We start from the raw sequence: 24199 nt of genomic DNA on the forward strand, positions 1-24199 counted from the left end.
GAGATTCGGCACAGATTCACTACTTAGATATCATGGAATATTTCCCTAAAATATCACAAGTATTATTATAAATAATTCATTCGATGAAGATATAAATAAATCAAGTTTGAACAAAATTTTTTTACAGGCAAATGCAATCTAAATTAAGCTAAATTTATTCATTAATATTCATAAATAAATAAATTTAAATTATTTTTATTTCTCACTAGAATACCCTGGGTGCTTCGCTACCCTAATCAAAATTATATACATACATATAAAATTTTGATTACTTTTATAGAAAACTTTAATTGATTAAAAGTTTTTATGAAGTTTCTGTTTTTTACATTCAATATTATTGAAATTTATCACCTGAATAAATTCGCATTCAATAAGGAGCTTATATTCTCAATTTCATTCGTTTAACTTCCACATTATAGAAACTTTCGAAAGTACTATTTAAAGAAGGAAAAATTACTATAAAACACCTCTTAGAGATTCTCATTCAATCAAATGTTACTGTGATCAATATTATAGAAAATTCTCTAAGATATAATTTGATGAACGAAAAAGTATCAAAAGTCACTTTCATTAGATTCCTATTCACTAAGGTCCCTACATATTAAATTTCAATATCGCAAAAAAATTCCAAAAGTACCAGCAGAAAAACGAAAAAGTACAAAAATCTCTCTCAATAAATTCTCATTTAATAAGGACCGTGGTCATGTGTTCCGGTCCCCCATTACAGAGAATTCAAAAGGTACCATTTGAAGAATGCAAAAGTACCTAAGAGTCCACACTTACATATTATTATTCAGTCAGGACAATGCATGTTCAAATTTATGTTTCTAGGTTTAATATTTTGGAAAATTCAAAAATTACCATTTGAGAGATAAAAAGTGCTAAAAAGTTTTATCCTTAAGAATTTTATTCATAAAAAACCGTCTCTATTTAATAACCATGTGTTTTGGATTCATATTATAGAACATACAAAGAGTATCATTTGAATAAAGAAAAAGTACCAAAAGTGGAATAAATTCTACCTTAGTGGAAAGTACTAATAAAAGGAGAATTTGTTCCAGGAAAATTGTGCTTTCAAAAAGTACCAAACAATTTTAGCGAATTTGCTCCGATATAGACTTTAGTACCCGAATATTTTGTGTGAGTAAATTAAATATTTTTTAAATTTTATAAGAATTGACTCAATTAGTTTTCCCCTTTTTGGTACTTTTTTCCTAGTGAAATAATAAATATTTTGTTTCAATACATATTACAAAGTTATTGCGTAATTATTAGGTATATGTAAACAGGACCTAAGTGTGCGTCTTTGCAGCCTGAATACCTAACCTATTAGATATATGTACGTCAATAAGTCTAAAAAGTTTTCTTAATGTGCCAAAAAGTACCAAAAATACAGTTTTCTCCCTTTTACACCCAAAAAGAACTGAATTAAAAAAAAGAACGAAACAGGTGTCTCATAATTTTGTGCGATGATGAATCAGTCAGTCAGTAACGCGAATCTTTTATATATGTACTAGCTATATCCAGTGCGCTTTGCTACCCTAAAAGCAATATAAATTTAAAAAAAACCCACTTAACGATTTTGAAGATTCTAACTACAATAGTTTTCCAGATTTACTTATGTTACGTTATACTCTAAATGTTCAGATGAATGCTCTAGTAGTTTCTCAGATATACGAATTTTTCTATTTAATTCATATGGGGGCTCAAAGCCCCCCAGATGAAAGTCCGCTCTTTTTCATCCAAAATGTTCAGATGAATCTTCATGCAAAATTTGAAGAATTTAGTTCTATTAGTTTCCCAGATAATTTAATTTAATTTGCATTTAATTAATATGCGAGGTGCCACTCCCCTCATGGGTATTCCGCCAATTTATTTCCCCAAATGTTTACATGGATGTTAAAGTTATTCGTGCAAAAATTTAAGATTCTAACTGTAATAGTTTCCAAGATAAATTAATTTTGGTATTTAATTTATATGTGAGGTGCAACGCCCCCTAATGCTAGTCCACCCACTTTTTGTCATAAAAAATCAGGACTCTAACTGTTATATTATCTCAGTGTCCTCCAGTAGGTTATTGGTTAATGTTCTAGTCTGGTAGACCTGAGGTGGTGGCTTCGATTCCCACCTGAGGCACTGGTTAAGAAGCGCACAACAGGCCCGATTAAGGCCTAGGTGTATTTCTTCGGATTTGATATATATATGTACATCATCCTTTCAAACTAACTAATTAACTATATTATATCAAATATATAGATTTAATAATTTCTTAATATGGGCGTGACTCCTCGCCCATTTGGCTTTCAGACATACAGGAATAAGCTGTGAAAATTTCAAGTAGTCTATAAAATTCCAACATATAAACATACAAACAAACATTCAGTTTTATATATATGTATAGATACTATAGAACTAATAAAAATTGTTTTATATTCAGCTATGGGAATATTATATACGCATCATCAAAACAAATCAATTAAAACGTCTTTATTAGAATAATCAAACGATTAATTGATACATTTTTGTCGATTAATCGCTCGAATAAATCAAAAAATTCCATTTTCAAATAACGAATAAACCGAATAATTTCTATAAATTGACCGATTAATATACAAAATTCAATATCTTTATACTAACCCATCCAAAACTAGGTAATAACTTTCAATTGTAACCACTTACCTATTAACATACTTTTCAATGACTCCAACATATCGATTACACAGAAGTAGTCTAATAACGTCATATTAGTAATGTGTTATATAAATACTTTCAAATGCATTATATTACATTGACTAATTTGCCTAATTACTTGTAAGCAGTTGTGGTAAGTACTTGCCTCTAATAACATTATCGTTTTAAAATTATTATTTAAAATGTTATTGTGTAAGTAAATTTAAGTATTCAAACCCCTTACTTGGTAATAAAAGGTTTTGCTGGGAAATTTTCTTCTTTTATTTATTCCTTGATTTTTTTTTTTTATAATGAAAACAAAATTTTATGATTTTTATGAGCAGCAGTCTTAGAAATAATGATATCGCCGTTACTGCTACAATCAGTTATGATGAGTATTGTTGTGTTTCTCAAGTATTTCCAATAAGTTAATCGGCAATAGTTCATTTTAGCATATGAATTCCAGAACTAGTTGAAAAAATCTCAAAAACATAATATTAATTAATTTAATTTCTTTATATAGAAAACAATTTCTAATAATACTTTATATGATTGATTTAAGGTTGTCAAATATTAGATTTTAAAACTCGTGTTCTTCAGAACATTCTAGCATGGAGCTCGTTTTAAAAAAATGGTTAAATTGCTTATATACATACGTACATATATATTAGAATTTATTCGCTTCTCCCATACAACATATCTCCCATACAACTGTACCTCCCGATTAGAGCCTTGAAACCATAGACTCCATAAAAAGCCACACTCTCAGAAGCTGGTTTGAACGTCTTTAATTACCTTATAAACACTAGTTTTATAAAAAAATTTGACATGACGAACTGTTTTATAAACATACATACATTCCTCAACCAAATTTTACTACGTTCGGACCATATTTGACCCTAGACAAATCAAATCAGTTTTTCATCAATAAGTTGCTGAAATGTGCAAAGGCAAAATTCCACATAAATGCTCTTTTAAAATTAAATCACATGTATTTTTTTATTATTTTATAACTGGTGTAGGGTATCATATGGTCGGCCATAAGATACCCTACTTACTTGTTTTTTTGTAGAAACGTCTTCCGAAATATAATACTCTTACTCATTGAATGTGATGTCAACTCAAATATTGGTAACGTTAAGTTTTTTGAAACCTAAAAGTCCCTGTAAACCCATCAAAAAACAATGTTAAAACTTTTTACATGACATTTTTTACATGATATTTTAGTTAATCCCCCGCACATTTCACTTTTAAAAATAAATTGCTGGAATTAAACTTGTTAGAAAGATATAAAAAAAAAATAAAAATAAATTGAAACATTTTATTACCATTGAACAAGTTTTTTATTGTGGTTTTGATCACACAACGAATGTATTAGAGTTTTATCTAAATCAACAATTTGTTATTTTGACGTAAATTCTTTAAATAAACTCTACTAGGGTCACTACTTCATAGATCATTTAAATATATACGGGTATATTTGAAACACATAGTTAATACTTTTGATGTGTTTCTGGAATGAAGTTGAAAATAAAATATAGCAAATAAATTGATTTTTTTTGTATTGGTAGTAGTGAAAGGTTGAAATAACACAAATAACATTTTCCGTTCCTACATGATGTAATCATGCAAATTTTCATCAGCTAGAAGGAGAAAATAATTGACTGTAATATCCTAAAGTTCATAAAAGTGTTAGTTAAGTGATATTAATCTTTTAGTTTACACATTGCAAATTTTGTAGAACTACAAAATATGAGCTTTTCGGTTGCCCTGCCAATAAATGAATAACAGGTTTTATGAAAGTTTTCGTAAAAGCTTTTTAAATTAAGAAATTTTACCGGCCGGTGTATAAATTAAAAAGGTGCCACATTTTCTGTTGTTGTTTACATCTGTTTGATGACAAATATTATGAAATTAATTAAATCAACAGCAACTACATTAGAATCGAATGTTACTGTCATCAATGACAACATCATCAACATTGGTAAAATAAATAAGAAGAGACTTCAATGTGCTCATCCATTCGCACTCACATACAAACTTTCACATGCATTTAGTTTTGTGTATTTTTCTTTCTCTCTAATAATTAACAATAACAATAAATAATGATAAAAATCTAATGAGCTTGAAAATAGTACAGAGCATTAAATGAATGTGTTATTATATAAAAAAAATGAGTTCGAAGAACTTTTTAACTAGTTTGGATTTCTCAGTGACAAAATTAGAATTAATGTTTTTGTGAGACAATATATACTGTCAATATCTAACCTTTATAAATCCCTCAATTTAGTAGACTTTATTCTAATAGGGAAGAGCTAAAACTTAAGAGGACTTTTACACTTTTCGCTCTCATTTTTTTTCAAGTTCTATAGAAGATTTTGAAATACAGCGTTAATATTCTCTCATCCCCACTCTCGTGAAAATCCCGCAAAGGACTCGCTATAGAGAATGTCACTGAGCATATGACTCTTTTATTCGATAAATCTCAAATCAAATATTTCTCATAAGCATTCGATATCGTAAGTCATTCCGGCATCATAGAGGACATATACTACACTACCCTATCTAATAATGCGTAGAGATGGATCTTAAACAATAACAGTAGTTCGTCGAGTTTAGACTCTCATGCTCTAAACACCGTAGGATTATTCAAGGTAATCTTCAGGGCGAAATCCGGTCATCTCTGTTGTTTCATTTCTATTTTTCTCCAAAGGTATATGAGAGAAGATCTTAACATACTCCACAATAACATACATTATTGCCTATTGGTCTCTCATAGACTGTACTAACATCTAAGTATATATTGCCTGTTGATAAAGTCCACCGTTTACCTATTTGACTGTTCATCCAATGTCACCTCCTTTAGTCTTGTAGATATATCGACTAATCCAATATAAGGAAGTGATGAATAATATCATCGAAAACTTATAAGATTACAGTGATGAAGTCACTTTAGTAGCAACATGGAAATCCTGTCAAGAAAACGTCAAAAGCAAGCTAACTCCCTTTACATTTTCTGAGACGACTTTCTTGAGGTGAGTCGATACTTTCATTTACTTTTGTGTAAGTAATAATCTATACATTCTAAAATCTTAATAACTACCAAACACATAATAGATTTCAAGCTGAAAGTGTTGTTAAGACCATTAGAAATTAAATGAAAAGGGATTGTGAAATGCTCACCGAAGCGTTTGGAAACTCGACTCCATATACTCTTTACGATAAAAAGGAGTAATCTTACACAACATCGCATATAATAACATGTACATCTATATAAAACCTAATGATGTTGGCTCTATCTCTTAAATTTGTCTTAATTCTAAATGCATATTAGATTAAGAACTAAGCACTAAAACCCTTATGGAGAGTACGGGTCGATAAATAGACTGATAGTTTTATAATGGTTTTTATACTGTTCACATAGGATCGGGTTTTTCTTTTTAACGCCCGGATCAATTTAGTGTTGTACGGTCATAGTGAGTTATATATTGGAATCTACACCGATAGCCAAGCTTTCATAAAGACTGGGATGAGAATCGTAGTAAACTTGGTGAATGTAAGAAAATCGTTCGAAAATGAAAACTCCTGGAAACTAATCTGAGAACAGGTGGTGGTGTAAATCAGATATCGAAGATGACAAAATTCGTATCAAAAACTCCTGTCATACTGAAATCTATATTCGATGACATGGGCAGGAGTCTGGTGGATATGGAAAAGACAATGAAACTTCTAATAGATCCTTATATCTCACCTAGTATATCATGGAACCATAAATGAATCGATATTGATAGTATAGGAGGCTAACATAGAGATAATTATTACAACTGTCCTGGTTGAGGAAACAAGCAAGAGTTTTGTACCCTTTTAAAGCTGCAGGAACAGATGGTGCATGCTGGATCAATTGGTAGGACGCAAGGGTAATATCTATTTCCAATCCCGGAAACCCTAGTTAAGCGCCATCAAAGCTCTATCGATCACTAAGCATTACGTCCTTCCAACTTAAACCCTTGGAAAGCCACATTTCACACAAATCTATATATATAAAAATGAATGTGTGTTTGTTTGTATGTTTGTATGTTTGAACGTTATAGACTACTAAACGGCTGAACCGATTTTCTTGAAATTTTCACAGCATATTCCTGCATGTCTGGAATAGGTAATAGGCTACTTTTTATTTCGAAATTTCAAGTGGGCGATGAGCCACGCCCACATTAAGAAAATATAAAATCCGTATATTTTAGATAATATAACAGTTAGAGTCCTCAAATTTTGTCGGAGCCACTTTAGTGTCAATATGATCATTTAGGACAAAAAGTAGGCGGACTAGCATTAGGGGGCGTGGTACCTCCCATATAAATTAAATACAAAAATTCGTTTATCTGGGAAACTAATAGAACTAAATTCTTAAAATTTAGCACGAAGAACTTTAACATCCATATAAACATTTTGGGTAATAAATTGGCGGACTACCCATGAGGGGAGCGGCACCTCCCATATTAATTAAATACAAAAATTCGTTTATCTGGGAAACTAATAGAACTAAATTCTTAAAATTTTGCACAAAGAACTTTAACATCCATATAAACATTTTGGGTAAAAAATTGGCGGACTACCCATGAGGGGAGCGGCACCTCCCATATTAATTAAAAACAAAAATTCGTTTATCTGGGAAACTAATAGAACTAAATTCTTAAAATTTTGCACGAAGAACTTTAATATTCATCTGAACATTTTTAAGGAAAAAAGAGCGGACTTTCATCTGGGGGGCTTGGAGCCCCCATATGAATAAAATAGAAAAATTCGTATATCTGAGAAACAATTAGAGCTAGAATCATTAAATTTTACTTGAAGAACTTTGACATTCACCTGAACATTTAGAATATAACGGGCGGACTTCCAATGGGTTACTTGGTACCTCCCATATGAATTAAATACAAAATTTCGTTTAACTGGGAAACTAATAGAACTAGATTCTTCAAATTTTGAACAAATTATTTTAATAATCATCTGAATATTTTGGAGGAAAAAGGGCGGACTTTCATCCGGGGGGCTTGAAGCCCCCACATGAATTAAATTCGTATATCTGAGAAACTATTAGAGCTAGAATCTTAAAATTTTACATGAAGAACTTTGACATTCATGTGAACATTTAGAGAATAAAGGGCGGACTTTCAATGGGGGGCTTGGCACCACATATATGAATTAAATACAAAATTTCGTGCATCTTGGAAACTCTTATATTATTCAAATTTTTTGTAGATAGATAGAAATTGGCGATAGATAGAAACTGGCGAACTTGCAATAATTTGCTTGACATCTTTTATATGTAACATATAACAAATCTGGTATTTATTTATACATATTCCTTTTAGGGTAGCAAAGCACACTGGGTATAGCTAGTATATAAAATAAAAACAGCATGCTTATCTAAAGGAACGATAGGAGGAAACCGTATTGAATAGAGTTATCAATCATATAGGTGAATCCTTTGATAAACAAATTGAATACACTGGCGGTATTAATTCTTCTTCGATATTGTGCACACTGATACTGTTATACAATTCTTAGACAAGTTTCATGTTGACCGGGTGCTCCGTAATTGGGTATGGGTATGTCGTGGTACACCACAGAGTCCATTTAGTCAATTTTACACTGGATAACCACGATTAATAGCCTCCTAAGAACCCTAACCGAGAAAGGACTTAGACTTCTAAGGGGAAAGAATGTAAATGTCTTGTGTGAAAGAGCAGAAGAGGCCCCTAAGCTGGGCTCAATCGAAAGCCTTGAATGTTAACTCAGTAAATACTGAAATCTGCCAGTTCCCAAAAAACGCTGACAATATAAAAACCTGTTGCCTCGGAAAGCATATACCTACCGGTGACAGAGTTAAGAACTTAAGTGCAATCCTTGACCGGAAATTAAAATCGATACACCACAAAGAGGACAGGATCAACAAAGCACATCGGTGTCTCTAGGACAATCATAGGTACGAAATGGGGCCTTAGTCCTACTACGACACATTGGCTTTATAAAAGTATAATTAGACCAATTATAACTTATGCTTCAATAACATGGTGGACTTCTTTGTATTATATCAAACTACTGCAAAGAGTTCAGAGTACATGCTGTTTGAGTATAAGTGGTGCCATTAGCACTACGCAAGGTTGCTATATACTCCACCCAATGAAATAGACATATATAAGATATGCATTAACAGCCGAACGGAAGGTTAAAAACAACCATCGGACGTGCCCGATAGTATAACAGACACAGAATACGTCGGGAACTTTGAAGAACTGATCCCAGATAGACTGTCATGATCAAGCGAAACATTAGTGCAAATACCCGTATAAATCTGTTGCTACACGAATGGCTTTAAACTGGGAGAGAAAACGGGCCTGGGGTTCTATATTAAAGATCCAGAAACAGAAATATGTACATAATCACAACACGTGTACCTAATCATAACACTAGCTTCCTGACAGAAGTCCGAGTAATAACGGAATGCTCAAATTGGATTAGAATAAATGTGGGGTCAAAAGGGTTTAACATATTTACCGACAGCTAGAAGACAATTAGGGCGATATCAGCTTTTACCGAATACCCTCCCAGAGGTAAGCATTGCATCATATGGGTACCAGACCTCACGGGTGTTGTTGGCAACAAAAGAGCGAATATACTTTCTTTGAAGGGAACTGAAATCGAGGAAGTTAACCTAACAAACCCAAAACATTTCGACACAACGAGGGCTGAATTAAAAATATAGGTGGAGAATCCAATAAGTCCTCTTGGAACAATGAAACGAGGGTTTAAACCCCAAAAATACTATGGGTTGCCCCCAACGAGAGCAGAACGAGAAGCCTCTTCAAAATGAGCAAGTCTGAGGATAGTAGGATGATACATATGTATTTGAAGAGGACATACAGGATTACGGGCACAACTATACAAAATTGGACGTGTAAATTCAGACTAATATAGAGTATATGAACTGGACAGTGAAACTCTGGAGAAAGAGTTTTTTGTCATTTGTCGAAATAAGATTAAAATATCTTAGAATCGATATTTTTCCGTATACAATATATATGAACATCTGTCTTTATATGATTAACAGTGTTATTATTTTCCACTAATGCGAGGGAGGGTTAGGCGAAAAATATGAATTGATTCTTTTAGAAAATCGGCTGATAACATTCCAACAGTTTCGCATTGGACCAAGTTAGTGTTGATGAATGTTTGTTTCTGTTAATACATTCTCGTTTTGTTATTATTGTGTGTAAGAGTAAAATACATATTGAATTCTTAAATAATAAAATTGTCTATTTGTGACTCTTAATATATATTTTTTTCAATTCCACGTTTCTCGAATGGTGTCTGTCTAGTTGAACTGTATCTTTTTTTTTCTAGTTCTTTTTCTATTTATGTTGGATGTGTGTGCGTGTGACGTCATTATTATTTTGTATCAATTCATTTCAGGTTTATTTTTTCGTGTTTTTTTGTTATTGTCATTGTTGTATTTGTTTTGTTTAGTGTGTGTTGTTCAATTTGGTATGTATGTTTTTTGTTTTTGTTTCAGTTTCTGTTTTCATTTTTTCCTTCGTCGTCTTTTTGTTTTTTGTCTGAGCTCATCTATGGCGCTCACTTATTCACTCACTAAAATCGGTGTAAAAAAATAACAAACTTTTTGTTTTTAGTTTCCAATTGAACACGAAACGTGAAAGTTTAAAATTCGAATACTGAACTTGACTAACTAACGGTTAAAATAAAAAAAATAAACCTTTTATTAATTATTAAAAATAAAAAATTAAAATTTATTTAAAAAGAGCCCTATATTATAAAATATTTTAATAAATTTTTAAAATAAATCAAAAATTGCAATTAGTGAAAATGGGTTGTGCCACTACTACTGTTAAAATTGCCTCCATTATTTTCAATATTTTATTGGCGGTGAGTTTCCTGAAATTTTATTCCTTTTTAAGACAAACATTTATACGAAATTTGTTTGAACTTTTTAATTTTTTCCACAAAATGTGTCTCGGTATTTGGTATTTATTAGTCATATTTAAATAATTTGTTGTTATTTTTAAAAATTTATAGTTTTTTCTTTGTATTTTATGTGACATTGAGCATGATGTCATTTGACAGCAGAAAAATCATTAACAATATATGATTTTCAAGTGCAAAGATATATGAAATTTATTTTCTGAAATGAATATTATTGTATATAAGAATATTTGTTTAAATTTAAATTCTTAGATATAGTAAGCATCAGGTCAACAGGTGAGATAGGTTTGACATTAAAATTATTATTTTCATTTGCTTGACGTTTGAACGTTGTAATTGTTATAATGTAAATAACTAATTTACATATAAATTCAATGTGTCATTCACTGACGTTATAATAAATGTAGTTTCTACAGAGATTCTTTACTTTGCATGATTTGATTACATATAGTGAGTAATCTTTTCTTAATGATTTTTTAACAATTTATGCGTAAAATTGTAATTATACCCCAGCTCACTGTATCAGAAACAATAGAGTTTTTGTAACACCTAATAATACTACGATGTCATCGATATTATATTTTTTTTTATAAAAATTGTGTTTTCGCTGAAGTCTTTTCAATAATATAAATCAGAATTTTTCACTAGTAATTCTTGCACTATGGTTTCATATCAAAATCTAGGTGGACGAAATGATTTGAGTCTCTTTTTCAGGGAATTAGTGTCTCTGAATCCAAAGAAAATGTTTAAACCTCAAAAATCTTTAATTAAATAACCTAAGTTTTTTGTATTAGGTTAGATTAGATTGATAGGAGGATGTATACTACATCAAATTCGAAGAAATACTCCTAGGCCACTATCGGGACTGTTCATTGGATGAATTATTTTTCAGTGTTCAGAAACTCAGTTTCTTGGACGTAATACCTAAGAATCTTCCAATCAGTGCAAGTCAGGAATGTTATTTCCGGAATAACATCACTTCCAAGATACTTGAATCTAACTTCGACGAATGCCTGACAGTGGCAAAGAAAGTGCTCCAGAGTTTCACTGTCCTCTCCACATGTTCTACATTCATCTGAATCCGCACGTCCAATTTTGCTTAGATGTGCTCGTAATCCTGTGTGTCCACTCAGAATACGTAACTTCAGACTTGCTCGTTTTGAGGAGATTTCTCGTCTTGCTCTCATCAGGGTCACCCCATAGGATCTTTGTGGTTCTACCCACCGTTTTATTATTCCAAGAGGCCTTATGGGATTTTCTCATCCATATTTTTTGTTCAGCTTTTGTTGCGTCGAATGGTTTTGCGTTTGTCAGATTAACTGCCTCGAGCTCCCTTCCCTTTAAAGCTATTACATTCTCCCGGGTGGGCTGGTACCCATATGATGTAAACATTATCTCTGGGAGAGTATTCAGTTAAAGCTTTCTTAAAATCCAATACGGTCTTAGATTTAATTCCATCACCTGATATCGCCGTAATTCCTTTCTGGCTGTCGGTAAATATGTATAATAAGCGCTGTGGGCGCCATATTTATTCTAATCCAATTAAGGCATTCTGTTATTACTCGGACTTCTGCCTGGAAGCTTGTGTTATGATTTGGCAAACGGTTGTATATTTCTGTTTCTGGGTCTTCAATATAGAACCACAGCCCCACTTTGTCCCCCAATTTAGAGCCATCCGAGTAACAACAGAATCCTACTGGTATTTGATCTAATGTTACGCTTGACCAAGACATTCTATCTGAGATCAGCGTTTCAAAGTTTCCGATATATTCTGTGTCTGGTATGCGATCAGGCACGTCCGATGATTGTGTATAACCCTCCAATGTATCCAGCATACATTGATGACGTGTCCTATAACCGTTTTTGGCCAGTTCGCCTAAAGTTAAGAGCCGCTCGGTTGTAAGCGCCGCCTCATATCTTAAATATGTTTCAATGGGTGGAATATCTAGCAACGTTTTCAGAGCCTTGGTTGAAGTAGTACACATGGCACCACTTATACCCAAGCAGCATGTACGCTGAACTCCCTGTAGTAGTTTGATATTGCAATTTTTTTCCAAAGCAGTGCACCAGATTATTGAAGCATAAGCTAGAATTGGTCTAATTACACTTTTATAAAGCCAATTTGTAATAGTAGGACAAATATTTTGTATTAATGATATAAATTCATTCTAATATACAAATTTTGTCACTAATTGCTTGCTTATAGTAAATAATCTAAGATGCATATCGTATGACACATTATACAACATTTTAAAACTCATTATGAGATTTTAATTGCTACACAAGGTCCTAAATGGCATTTTTATTAAATTAATAAAATGTGTGCTTTAATTGAAATATGAAGATCGACAAATTTACTTGCAAACTGTCATAAGCCCAAAATTCTTGATAAATATGCGCAATGCAAATCTCAACGCAAAATTAACTTACAAAAAGTTTAATCTGATTACATTTTCAAATCTCATGATCTTTTAAATTATTAAAAACTAAGAATTAAATAACAGTTATGTTTCTTTTAAATGTACTCTTTAAAACTTATCCCACAAAAACAATGGAGTTATTCGTATTGGCAATTGGGGCCTCCAAATATTAATTCTGTTAATTTAGTTGTTGGTCCTTGTTGATGGATTGCTCATTAAACTCTTATCACAACATAAATGAAAACAATTGAATTTAATTATAAATTGAATTCGTATATTTAAATTTCAACAAGTTAATAATTTTTAAAAATATTATATTAACACTTAAACTACAATAAAAATAAATTATAAATTCCATATGGTTTTTAAAATGTGGCTGTTTTTTTTTTTTTGCTTGTATCTCAAACTTGATGAACCACATTGAACATGAATAGATTTCATTAAGGAAATCTATTTAAGTTTACACAATATTTGCAACAAATTTGGGAATATTGACACACTTTTTGAAATTTGAAAAAATATATATATTTATGTATAAGCTGCTGGATATTATTGATATGATTTTGTTGTTTTAATTAGTTACAAATATTAAGTAGCAAATGAAAATCAATATGTTGTATAAAGAAGTATTATATATCAATCTGATTTACAATTCAGAAGTTTTTTTCAATTTTACACCAATAACACTGGTCTGCACTCAAATTCTCCTTTAAAAAACTGTGTTATAGAACTTAAGATATTGCCACACTGAATCTAGATCTGCTTTCGATTTCTTCCTATCAGGTCACAATTTCGAGTAATTCACTATTTTTCTTAACCCTTATGGGACCGATCTTAAATCTCAAACATTATTTCAAATAAAACTTTTTTAATAAACTTTTAATGGTATTGTACTTACAATATTTGAAAGTATAAGACTACAAATTTTTAAGACCATAGGTAGCTCCATCTGACAGTTATAAGCATTTAAAATCTAAAAACTTTGAAAAAATTGTGAAATTTTTTATAACATTTGAATGATATTTATAAAGCTTATGAGATATTTGTTCAGTACTTGTGATGATAGTTGGATACAATTCTAGCGAAAATATATTTCATATTTAGTCAATGAATGATCGACCAAAAACCGGTTATAGGATGGCAAAAGTATATAGCAACTTTAAGAAAAATTTATTATTTTGAAACATTTTTTTTTGGGGATCGGCCCATATTTGACCCCAACTGCCATATAAAGTCTCTTTAGAAATTTAGTTTTTCATCAATAAATTGCTAAAATACATCGGAATTAAGGTAAAAGTCAACATTAAAGTTTCTTTATGAAAAATAAATAATTTTTAAACAAGTAAGAAAGTATAGTCGGGCGTAGCCGACTATGTGATACCCTACACCAGTTATGAATATCAAATGTGATTTAGTTTTCAAAATAAAGTATTTATCTTCGAAACTAACCTTGTTTCCGATACATTTAAGAAATTTATGGACGAAAAACTAATTTTCTAAGAGAGGGTTTATATGGGAGCTAGGGGCAAACATGGACTTATCCCGATACAATTTTGTGATTCGATTTATATTTATATAATATTTATTTGTGCTGAAATTCATCGCAATATTGGTGTTTATATGTGAATTTTGGACATTCAAGTCATTTTATGAAGGGGACTTTGTATGGGGTCAAATTCTAGATTCTAAGTCGATTGGCATACTTTAAGGTGGCTATAGGACGAATATTTTTGTGTGTACAAACATCAGCCAAGCCCAATATACCCTCCCCACTAAAGTGCTGTAGGGTATAAATATACTCATAGTGTAGGGTATCAAAGAGTCCGCCATGCCCTACTATATTTTCCTACTTGTTTTACTTTAAGATATATTGACTGTTTTCATACAAAAATTGTCTAAACTGGAAGAATAACTATAGGTTAAATGTTAACTGGAGGTGGTGAAAATGGGGGTTAATTAGATTATTTATGTTTGTTGAACTGAATCTAGAAAAGGTCATTGTATGGGAGCTAAATTTGTTTTTACGAATTATAATATTTACAAATACTTATTTTTCTTGCGCAAATAGTAGTTCCAAACTAATTAATTAAATTTATATTCACTCAACATATTCTTCACTTTCACTTTACAAATATTTAATTTTTTTTTAGCAAAAGTTTGGAATATAATATAAATAATCAAGTTTTTTGTATTTTCCCTAGATACAAGAAATATAAGAGATTTTAGGGTGTATATAAACAAATTTTGCACTCTCATTAACAAATCTTTTATTATAATTTAATTATTTTAAACTATAAAAAAAATCATTTCAAAAAGTTTACAATTCCAACAGGGCCAATAAAATGTGCGTTTAAATAATAATCATATTAACTTTTGTTTTTATTTTAAATCATTTAAATTTTATAGACATTTCAATATTGTTTATTTATTTGAGTATCTCGCTTTTAAAGGTAAATGATTAATAAATAATAAACTTTAATATTATACACATACAAACATTTTTACTTACTAGAAAATATATATAAACAATAGGGGTATAACAAGAATTTGTTATAATAAGTAAAAAATTGGGTGATAAGAATATTGGGTGGTTGTTGGAATAAAAACTCACACACTAAAGTGTATATACAACATCGAGATATTGCTCACTGTCTCTTTAAAGATTTAATATTCTGTGTTCTTATGAAATTCTAAAACGATCTACAAATATTTGGTATTTTAAATAAACCTAGCCCAGGAAAATTTGTCGAAAAAATGAGCAAACTAAGGAATTTTAGATAGCTAAATGAAAGTGGGCATAGAGCTTCGTCTTGCGGTATACCCGGTCTGGCCCTAAATGTTACAATTAATTAAAAATACAATTTATGTACGCTAAGCGAGATATTTGCGGTGTTAGGTTAGTCCTTGTAAGGCACCCCGTGTGTGAGGAAGAAATATATAAATGATTGTTATTTTAAGTGTACATGTAAATATGGATTGTTTTGGTTAATAAATGAAATGAAATGAAACGGTGTTAGGTTACAAATTTAAGTTTTTCACAAATATCTCGCTTATTTAGCATTATATTACTTCAGATGTTATACCAATCGGATTACAATAATTTTTTGATTCGATTTAGCTATGTGGGCCTGTCCTTGTAATCAAACTACGGGTCGCAATTTTGAAGATAAATGAAATTTGGAACATGATCTTCTATTATTCCAGGGGCGAAAGTTATTGAAAATGGTTAAGATCGATGCATTATTTCACCTAGCCCCCGTACAACTGTCCCTAGAATAGGGCTTGTAAACCTTGTAATCAAACTATAGGTCGAAATTTTTGAAGAAAATTCAATGATATGATCTTCTGTTGTCCCAGGAACGAAGCCTCTTGAAAATAGTTATAATAGGTCCACTATTTCACCTAGCCCCCATACAGCTAAACATCCAGAATAGAACTTATGAACTCATAAAAGCGGTACAACTAAGTGATCGAGCTTAACTTAAATCTAGCCCTCATACAAAGACCCATTCAAAAAATGAGTAAAATGTCTACGACTCGCTTAAAAACAGAAGCTGTCGCGAAAAATTCTGGATAACATTTTATGTAAATGTAGATCCACCAAATTTTATAGAGATCGGTCCATATTTTCCCCAGTCCCGATATAGGATTTATTTCAGAAAATTATTTTTTCATCAATAAATTGCTTAAATATGTCGATGGCATTTAACTTAAATGCTTTATTATGAAAAATAAATCTCATTCTATTCTCTTAACTGATCGACCATGACCGACTATAATTTCTTATTTGTTTTTCCATTGCACTAATATTTTCAAATCTTTATATAATTTACATCGTTAACGATTTTGACATAATTCATTTTTCATTAATACTTATACCTTGTTACATGTTTTATCTCTAGCCCATAGTACAATTGTCTGTCTATCCATAATTTCAGATAGAGGCACAAGGCATAATTATAAATAAAAATTCTTCTTTACAAGTCCTAAATCCCTCGGTACTCGTTCCCTATGTACTAAGGAGTTTTATGTGGTTATTTCATATCTTATCAGTCCAATTTTCCATGACTTTATTGATAGTTTCTAAAGCTGTGTATACACGTTTGTTAGATCTTACAACGTTGACAGTAAAATGTACAGAAAATGTCAAATTTTATATTCCAACATTGTCAGTAATGCTTTTTCTGACAAAGTTGCAAAAGAAAAATTCTAAGTTCACACGTTTGTTAGGCAATGTTGTAAGATCTGACAACCGTGACAATGTTGTAAGATCTGACAACCGTGTATCACAGCTTTAATACACGATCTTGGGTGCTTTGCATAGATCAACTATAAGGGGTTAAATTGCGAATTCATCATGTAAATATGGAATTCATAATGTATAAATGAATTCCATATTCCAGTGGATACAAACTTAGTAGTTTTATTACTAATCGAAATTTTGCAGATTATTTGATGAAAATGGACGTAGAATGGTCGAATATATGGTCAATTCTATTGCAAGGGTGACATCTTAATACATAATCTAAATTACATATATAAGATTTTAGCATTCAAAGGTTATTCCGATGGATCTTGGATAACTAATCAAATATTATTTGTTAGTATAAGTAATTCTTATATAGAAATTATGTAAGTCGATAAGATACCACCCTAATAAACATACTAGTTTATATATTAACAATTCATTGTCACCTTAATCACAGTTCGAAAAAACACATGTTGAATTAACAAAGAAATTATTCTTTACATTCATCTAGATATTTTAAATAATCATTTCATTTAAAAACTAATCAGAGTGCTAAATTTAGATTATTATTATATTTTGCACTTATTCAATATGAGTAAATACTTCATAAAACAAGATCTTAATTGTTATGAATACATTTCTTCTATAAATAGAGTAAATTATTCATTAATAATTATTAATAATTCATTTGTTTTTCTTAATCACAATTGTTATCTTATTTTCTCAACAGAATATTTCAAACATGTTCAACCTGTTTATTGATTTCTAAATCATATTTTAACAAATTATTCCTTTAATTGTCTGTTTTAGGGGTTTTTAAATTAATACTGTCTAGCTTTATTATTACATTAATCAATTGTACTTGTTGTGTCTAATCTATGATGTCATATACTGGATTTTATTTAGGTCAAATAAAGGAAAGGATTCAATAGCAGTTGGAAGAGTCGTTAAAAAAATGTAATAAAGTCTGGGCGCAGTTTATTGTTTTCGTTTTTCTTTTGTTTATACTTTTACAATAATACCAAAAGGTAAATGAATTGGTGACATTGACAATGTACTCAACTGAAGTACAATCTACTAACAAAATGTTTGAAACTTAAATATTTATAAAGTCAGAGTGACTATTCAAGCAAGACAGGTCCGATTTGTATTAATATAGTTAACAATTAAATTGCTGTCAAACAAATAAAACAAATGTATAAAAAATGAGAACATATTAATATTTTAAAAGCAATATTCATATTAAATTTTTAAATTTGTCATATTTTGAGTGGAAAATTTGTTTTATAAACCAGTGTAAGATTTATAAATTGATTATAATGGATGGGCAAGTAATTCAATAGTTTATTAGAAATAAAAATCATATTTGTGCTTTATTATTATTCAGCTTATTTAATTAATATTTATGCCCTAATTCTGGGAATCCCTCCAATATTTAACGAGCGGTCCTTTTGATTGAATTTTAATTTTCAAAGCACATTTCATGACTTTAAGCACGTTCTAACGCCACCCATATTAGGTTTTTAGCACCTTAACATTAAAACTCCAATGTTTTATATTTAACTGGCGGAAATGCTTTTTACTTCCAAATATTTGCCATTTCCTTAGATTTCTCATTAGATTGAGTTTGCATTCTCAGAAGTGATAAATCACCAATTTATTTATAATTTTTATTAAGTCAATTAATATTTATGTAAAATTTTAATTGCATTGTTTATAACCAGGGAAACCAAACTAAGCGGACAGGTGTCTGGTACTTTTTCGAAATTTAGTTATTTTTAGACCTTATGTATTTTTTCAACCTGTAAACATAGAAGTAAAATTTGTATCACATTCGCACCTTACATTCGGGAAATTTGGACGTTTAAAGGGTAAAAATCGTACTTATTTTTGGTACTTTTTTATAAAATGTTTATTAGTCTGTACATATGGATATTTATTAAAACATTACGATGTTGCAATGTTTGTTAAATAAAATGTATTAGGGAGAGAAAAAGTACCAAAATATTCTATTAGTAAAATTTTGGTTTAATTTAACTTCCATAAGGGTAGCGAAGCACACTGGGTAAGCTAGTATGTTATATTCGACTTTGACAAGTTTATCAGGAATGTCGCATATTTTGATATTCTATCGAATTAATTTTGTACATTCTCCACAAATTTAAAAACAATCGACTCAGAATAATTTTTTCAGTCATTAATCCATGTTCGTCGTACTATGTAAATCTTGTAATCGATCGAAAAATTCTTAACATACATACATATATGTTAATAAAAACGAAACCACTAAACTTACAGTTTTATTATTTTTATTTGATTAAAATTATTATTACAATTAAAAAAATATTTTTATAGTTTTAATCGCTAGTGATGAAATTTTGAACCTTTTTCGGAAACCTTTTCATTACGTTTTTATAGAGCTTTCTGTCACTTTGCCCGAACAGGTAGTCCATCTCCGTTGTCTTGGTAACAGCGTTAAGTCCAAGCAAGTGGAACGAGATACACCACATGGCGGCGTAATCTGTCCACTACTTTGGCTCATCGTCGTTAACTCGATTCTCATTGAACTGGACAACAGAGGGATAAAAGTTGTTGCTTACGCGGACGATGTTGTAATATTGGTATCAGGAATGTTCCCAGACGTGATTAGTGATATCATTTCTAACGCTTTGGTGCTACTCGATAATTGGGCGACAGACAGGAGTAAATCCAAGCAAGACAAAACTGGTACTATTCACGACAAAGACCAAGATTCCAAGCTTCAACTTGCCGCGGCTAAATAACTGCGAAGTACCCTTATCGAACAATGCCAAATATCTAGGAATTTTTCTAGACTCCAAATTAGCATGGAAACTCAACATCCAACACAGAGTCAAGAAGGCAATGGTTGCCTACTATACCTCTCGTAAGATATTTGGAATGAAATGGGGACTTAGTCCCAACATAGTTAAATGGATGTACACAGCTATAGTACATCCTATTCTTACATATGGATCTCTTGTATGGTGGACTTCAACTAAGAACAAATATGTTGTAGATCAGCTATACAAAGTTCAGAGAACAGCATGCGGTGTTGGTTCTGGTGTCTTCTGTGAAGACGCCTTCCCAACAACTGTAGTGTCTTTCAAGCTCAAATATTTCCGATAATGTCAGCCTGCAGGGTACTACACGACCTCAATATTCGCGGCAACATAGGAATTTTTGTCGATAGTCAAGCAGCACTTCTCTAACTAAATTCTTACCTATTAGTTAAGCAATGCAAGAAGGATCTATCAAGGCTGGTTCGCCTGCCTGACATTACCCTTGTTTGGGTCCCTGCGCATAGGGACTATTATGGAAATGAACAGGCAGATGAGCTTGCCAGAACGAGATCTGCTCTTGATATATCCAACGCCGTTCCTGTAGCAACCCCGTTAGGTTTTATTAAGAGTAGTATCCTCAGATTCTATCTTCAAAAGGCTGAAAATAGGTAGAATAACCTAGACACATGTAAAGGGGCCAAGATGTTGTGGCCCTCTTTCAATGGGAAACGCACAATTCACCTTATAAACCAAAGTAGATGGGATATATCGAGATTAATAGCAGTAATAACAGGACACTGGGTGTTAGGCATACATGCAAGTAGGCTTGGACTACCTTTCAATAAACACTGTCGCAGTTGCAAAGACAGGGAAAAGGAAAAAACGGTCTTCCATCTTCTTTGCGAATGCCCTTCCCTATCTGTGAAAAGGAACCGTTTCCTTGGCAGCAACTTCATATCTAAACTTGGAGAGATATCTGGATCTAAGCTTAATGATATCCTAAGATTTCTCACTGCTACAGGCTGGATCTAAAACTGGAATATACTACATCTGACGAGTGGAGTGGTCCGGTGAAAACGGAGTCTCTTTACTCTACTTGACTGTTCGCGCGTAGTGAACTACCACGTAAACCAACCAACCAACCATCTCCATTTAAAATCTATCACACTTTTGGATACCTTTTTTGTGCTCTTCAATTCTCTTTCCACTGGCCTTAGCTACGGGCAGTTTGGAGGATTTACCTCTCTTGGTACAAATACCACTAAAGGACTTGTTTACCACAGTGACAGGATGCCAAGTCAGGACAAATTAAGTGAAAATGCTTTCTATTTTTTTGGCTTTAGAAACATCATGTGGACCATTCCTTCTACCTGAACCAGGTTTTCTATCAACGAACAAGTTCTCCCGGTACTGTTTAATAACATTGGAAACAGTTTGACGGCAAACCTTTAAATGCTTGGCCCATTTTTTGTAGGACCAAGTTGGGTTTTGTTGAAAGTATTTAAAAATTTTAGTACGCACTTTTTTCTGGTCACATAATTGACATTAAACATAATAACTGACATATTTTACAAAGGTAACTTGATCAAAAAAAAAAAAAAAAATATTACTTGGGTTAAAAGTTTTAATGAAAAACGTGTGTTAAGAATCTTACGATCTCACTCCTTAGATTTCAAATTAATATTGATTTTGTAACAAAAGTTTGGTGGTTGGTTTTTTACTAGTGGTCCATAATTGACCACTTTCTTATACCAGTATTATAACCGGGCAGGACCGACTATATCTTCTTTCTTGTTTTAACTTTAAAATGATAAAGTTTTGTTCATTGAAATAAAGATGAAAGCTTTTGATTAAAACTTTAATAAAATCCAATAACTACTAAAAATTGTTTTATTCAAAAAAATTTCGTTTTACATATTCCAAAGAAACAAGATACTGAAAAAATCCACTTTCGATCGAAATGGTATATCATAAGAACATGTAAATTACATATGAATACATGAATCTGGAATATATATTTTTCTTGTTATAAGTACTATAAAATGGCGATGGGCATAATAAAAATCTTATCCATACATACATATAAACATATTTTAACTTTAATTATTATTTTGTTTTCAATTGTACTTACAGATAATTTCTATTGCGGGCATAATATTGATCTCATTTAATCCAGACTATTTTCGAGAAGAATTATCCATTGGTTACTACACAACACTATCTCTCTGTGTAATCTTTGCATTCCTAGGAATATTTGCCACAATACGAGAATCTGTCTGTCTAACGGCGACTGTAAGTAGCACAAAGATCTTTTTATAATTTAATTTATTCATATTCGCTGAATGTTTGTAATGATCAATTGATCTTTTAAAGTGCGCTGTGTTCCTCTTGGCATTGACCTTGATAAATATTGCAATCGCGATCGTTGGCATCAACAGTGGCGAGCATAATGGTGTCGAGGTGGTTAATAAGGCCTGGGAAACAAATGCAATGGATGAATTACAAATTAATCATGATTGTTGTGGCAAAACAAGTTCCAACGATTATGTACTCATGAATAAACCTATTCCAGACAGTTGTTATGCTGATCAGGATAAATCGGACATTCACAATCTTTTTACCGAAGGTTGCAGTGAAAAAATGGTGACATACTATGAAGAAGAATCTTATCGTTTTGCTATTTTATCATGGATTTGTGTAGCATTTGAAGTAAGTGTAAAATATGGTATACAATTCTTTATATGTAATTTTTAAATTTATTTTTTATACCGTTAGTTTTTCGGTTTCCTGTTGGCTACATTCTTGGTCATCAACTTCCGCAATACCCAAAGACGCATGCAGTTTTAAACGTTAAACAATTAAAACTGCAAGTATTTAAATAGAGCAGCAAATTTATAATAAATTTGATATTAAAATTTTCGAATCCTTTTAAAAATAACTATATACAATTGACCAACAGTATCGAAAAAAATACCACCTTTAATACTAATGATCCTTATGAAAAAATATTAATATTAAATTGAAAACAAATTATGTATTTTTATTAAAAAAACAAATTTTTTCGTGCAATAACTTTTTAAAATAAATAAATATTTTGTTTATTTTTAATACAACCATATTATATATTAAAGTTTAATACAATTTGTAAATTATTTTTATTATTAATTTTAGTATAAATAAAATCATTAGATTTAAAAAAAGAAAATAAAATTTACTTAATTTAATTACGATATTCATAAATATTCTGTAAATAAACATGTTTTTTTCAATTTCCTTTTATTTTGGAAATTTTTAATATAAAAAAATTAAGTACCTAAAATAGTATTGAGTTAAAATACTATTAAAACGACCTTATCAATAGAGAATATTTATGCAAAATTTCAACTGTCAGCTCTTCCCGTGTAGCCCCTATCGTGATTTCAACAGATAGACGATCAGACGGACGGACATGGCTAGATCGTCTTATAATTTAATAAGGACTCAGAATATATATTCTATTGTGGGTCATTAATTTTTTAAGGACTCAGAATATATATTCTATTGTGGGTCAACGACCAATATTACAAACGGAATGATAAAATCAATATACCCCCCACTTTTTTAAATGGTGGGTATAAGCATGGTCGAACATATAAGACTATACAAGAGTCTGAACTGATTCTCTCGCAGTCCAGTACGACGATGGGAAATATTTAGTTGATTTATGATAAACTGTTTAATCATAACAATGTATTTGAATAATTAACAAATCCTCAGAATAATTCCAGTAATAATGAAACTTATTTATATCGAATTATATCACAATAGCTAATTGAAGGGCTTATTGCAGTAACTCGGTATGCCACAAAATAAAAATATATATAAAAAAAAACTACTTTAAAGTTTTGAAAAATTCACAAATTATATGAAATTTGTACAGGAAGTCCTTATATTTTTGGCTATATTAAATTATTATACTCAAATTTTATGAATATAGTAGGTCATAATATTAGTTTTTGATATCGATTGGCTTATCATGTTACTGTAGCAAACACTTAATTTATAAACCTACTAGCTAT

The 24199-nt window shown here is 30.9% G+C and overlaps 1 protein-coding gene across 1 annotated transcript; it reads left to right on the top strand.

Annotated features, from left to right (window-relative positions):
• Window positions 1–10340: 10340 nt before the first annotated feature.
• Window positions 10341–23187, top strand: LOC119613939 (protein late bloomer). The gene is made up of 4 exons (XM_037970045.1): window positions 10341–10614; window positions 22275–22433; window positions 22515–22850; window positions 22917–23187. Exons 1-4 carry the CDS (start codon window positions 10555–10557, stop codon window positions 22986–22988), a joined length of 627 nt encoding a protein of 208 aa, XP_037825973.1. The 5' UTR covers window positions 10341–10554; the 3' UTR covers window positions 22989–23187.
• The last annotated feature ends 1012 nt before the right edge of the window (window positions 23188–24199 follow it).

Source organism: Lucilia sericata, unplaced genomic scaffold (genome assembly GCF_015586225.1).
Source record: "Lucilia sericata isolate MDLA Ls3-8-SP2 unplaced genomic scaffold, ASM1558622v1 Contig000002F_arrow, whole genome shotgun sequence".
NCBI lineage: Eukaryota > Metazoa > Arthropoda > Insecta > Diptera > Calliphoridae > Lucilia > Lucilia sericata.

What these genes read in the sequence shown, in the direction of transcription:
- LOC119613939 (XM_037970045.1), top strand. Translation starts at nt 10,555, where the DNA reads ATGGGTTGTGCCACTACTACTGTTAAAATTGCCTCCATTATTTTCAAT. An exon ending in TTTTCAATATTTTATTGGCG is followed by an intron (nt 10,615 to 22,274) that starts GTGAGTTTCCTG and finishes TTGTACTTACAG; the next exon opens with ATAATTTCTATTGCGGGCAT. An exon ending in GGATTTGTGTAGCATTTGAA is followed by an intron (nt 22,851 to 22,916) that starts GTAAGTGTAAAA and finishes TTATACCGTTAG; the next exon opens with TTTTTCGGTTTCCTGTTGGC.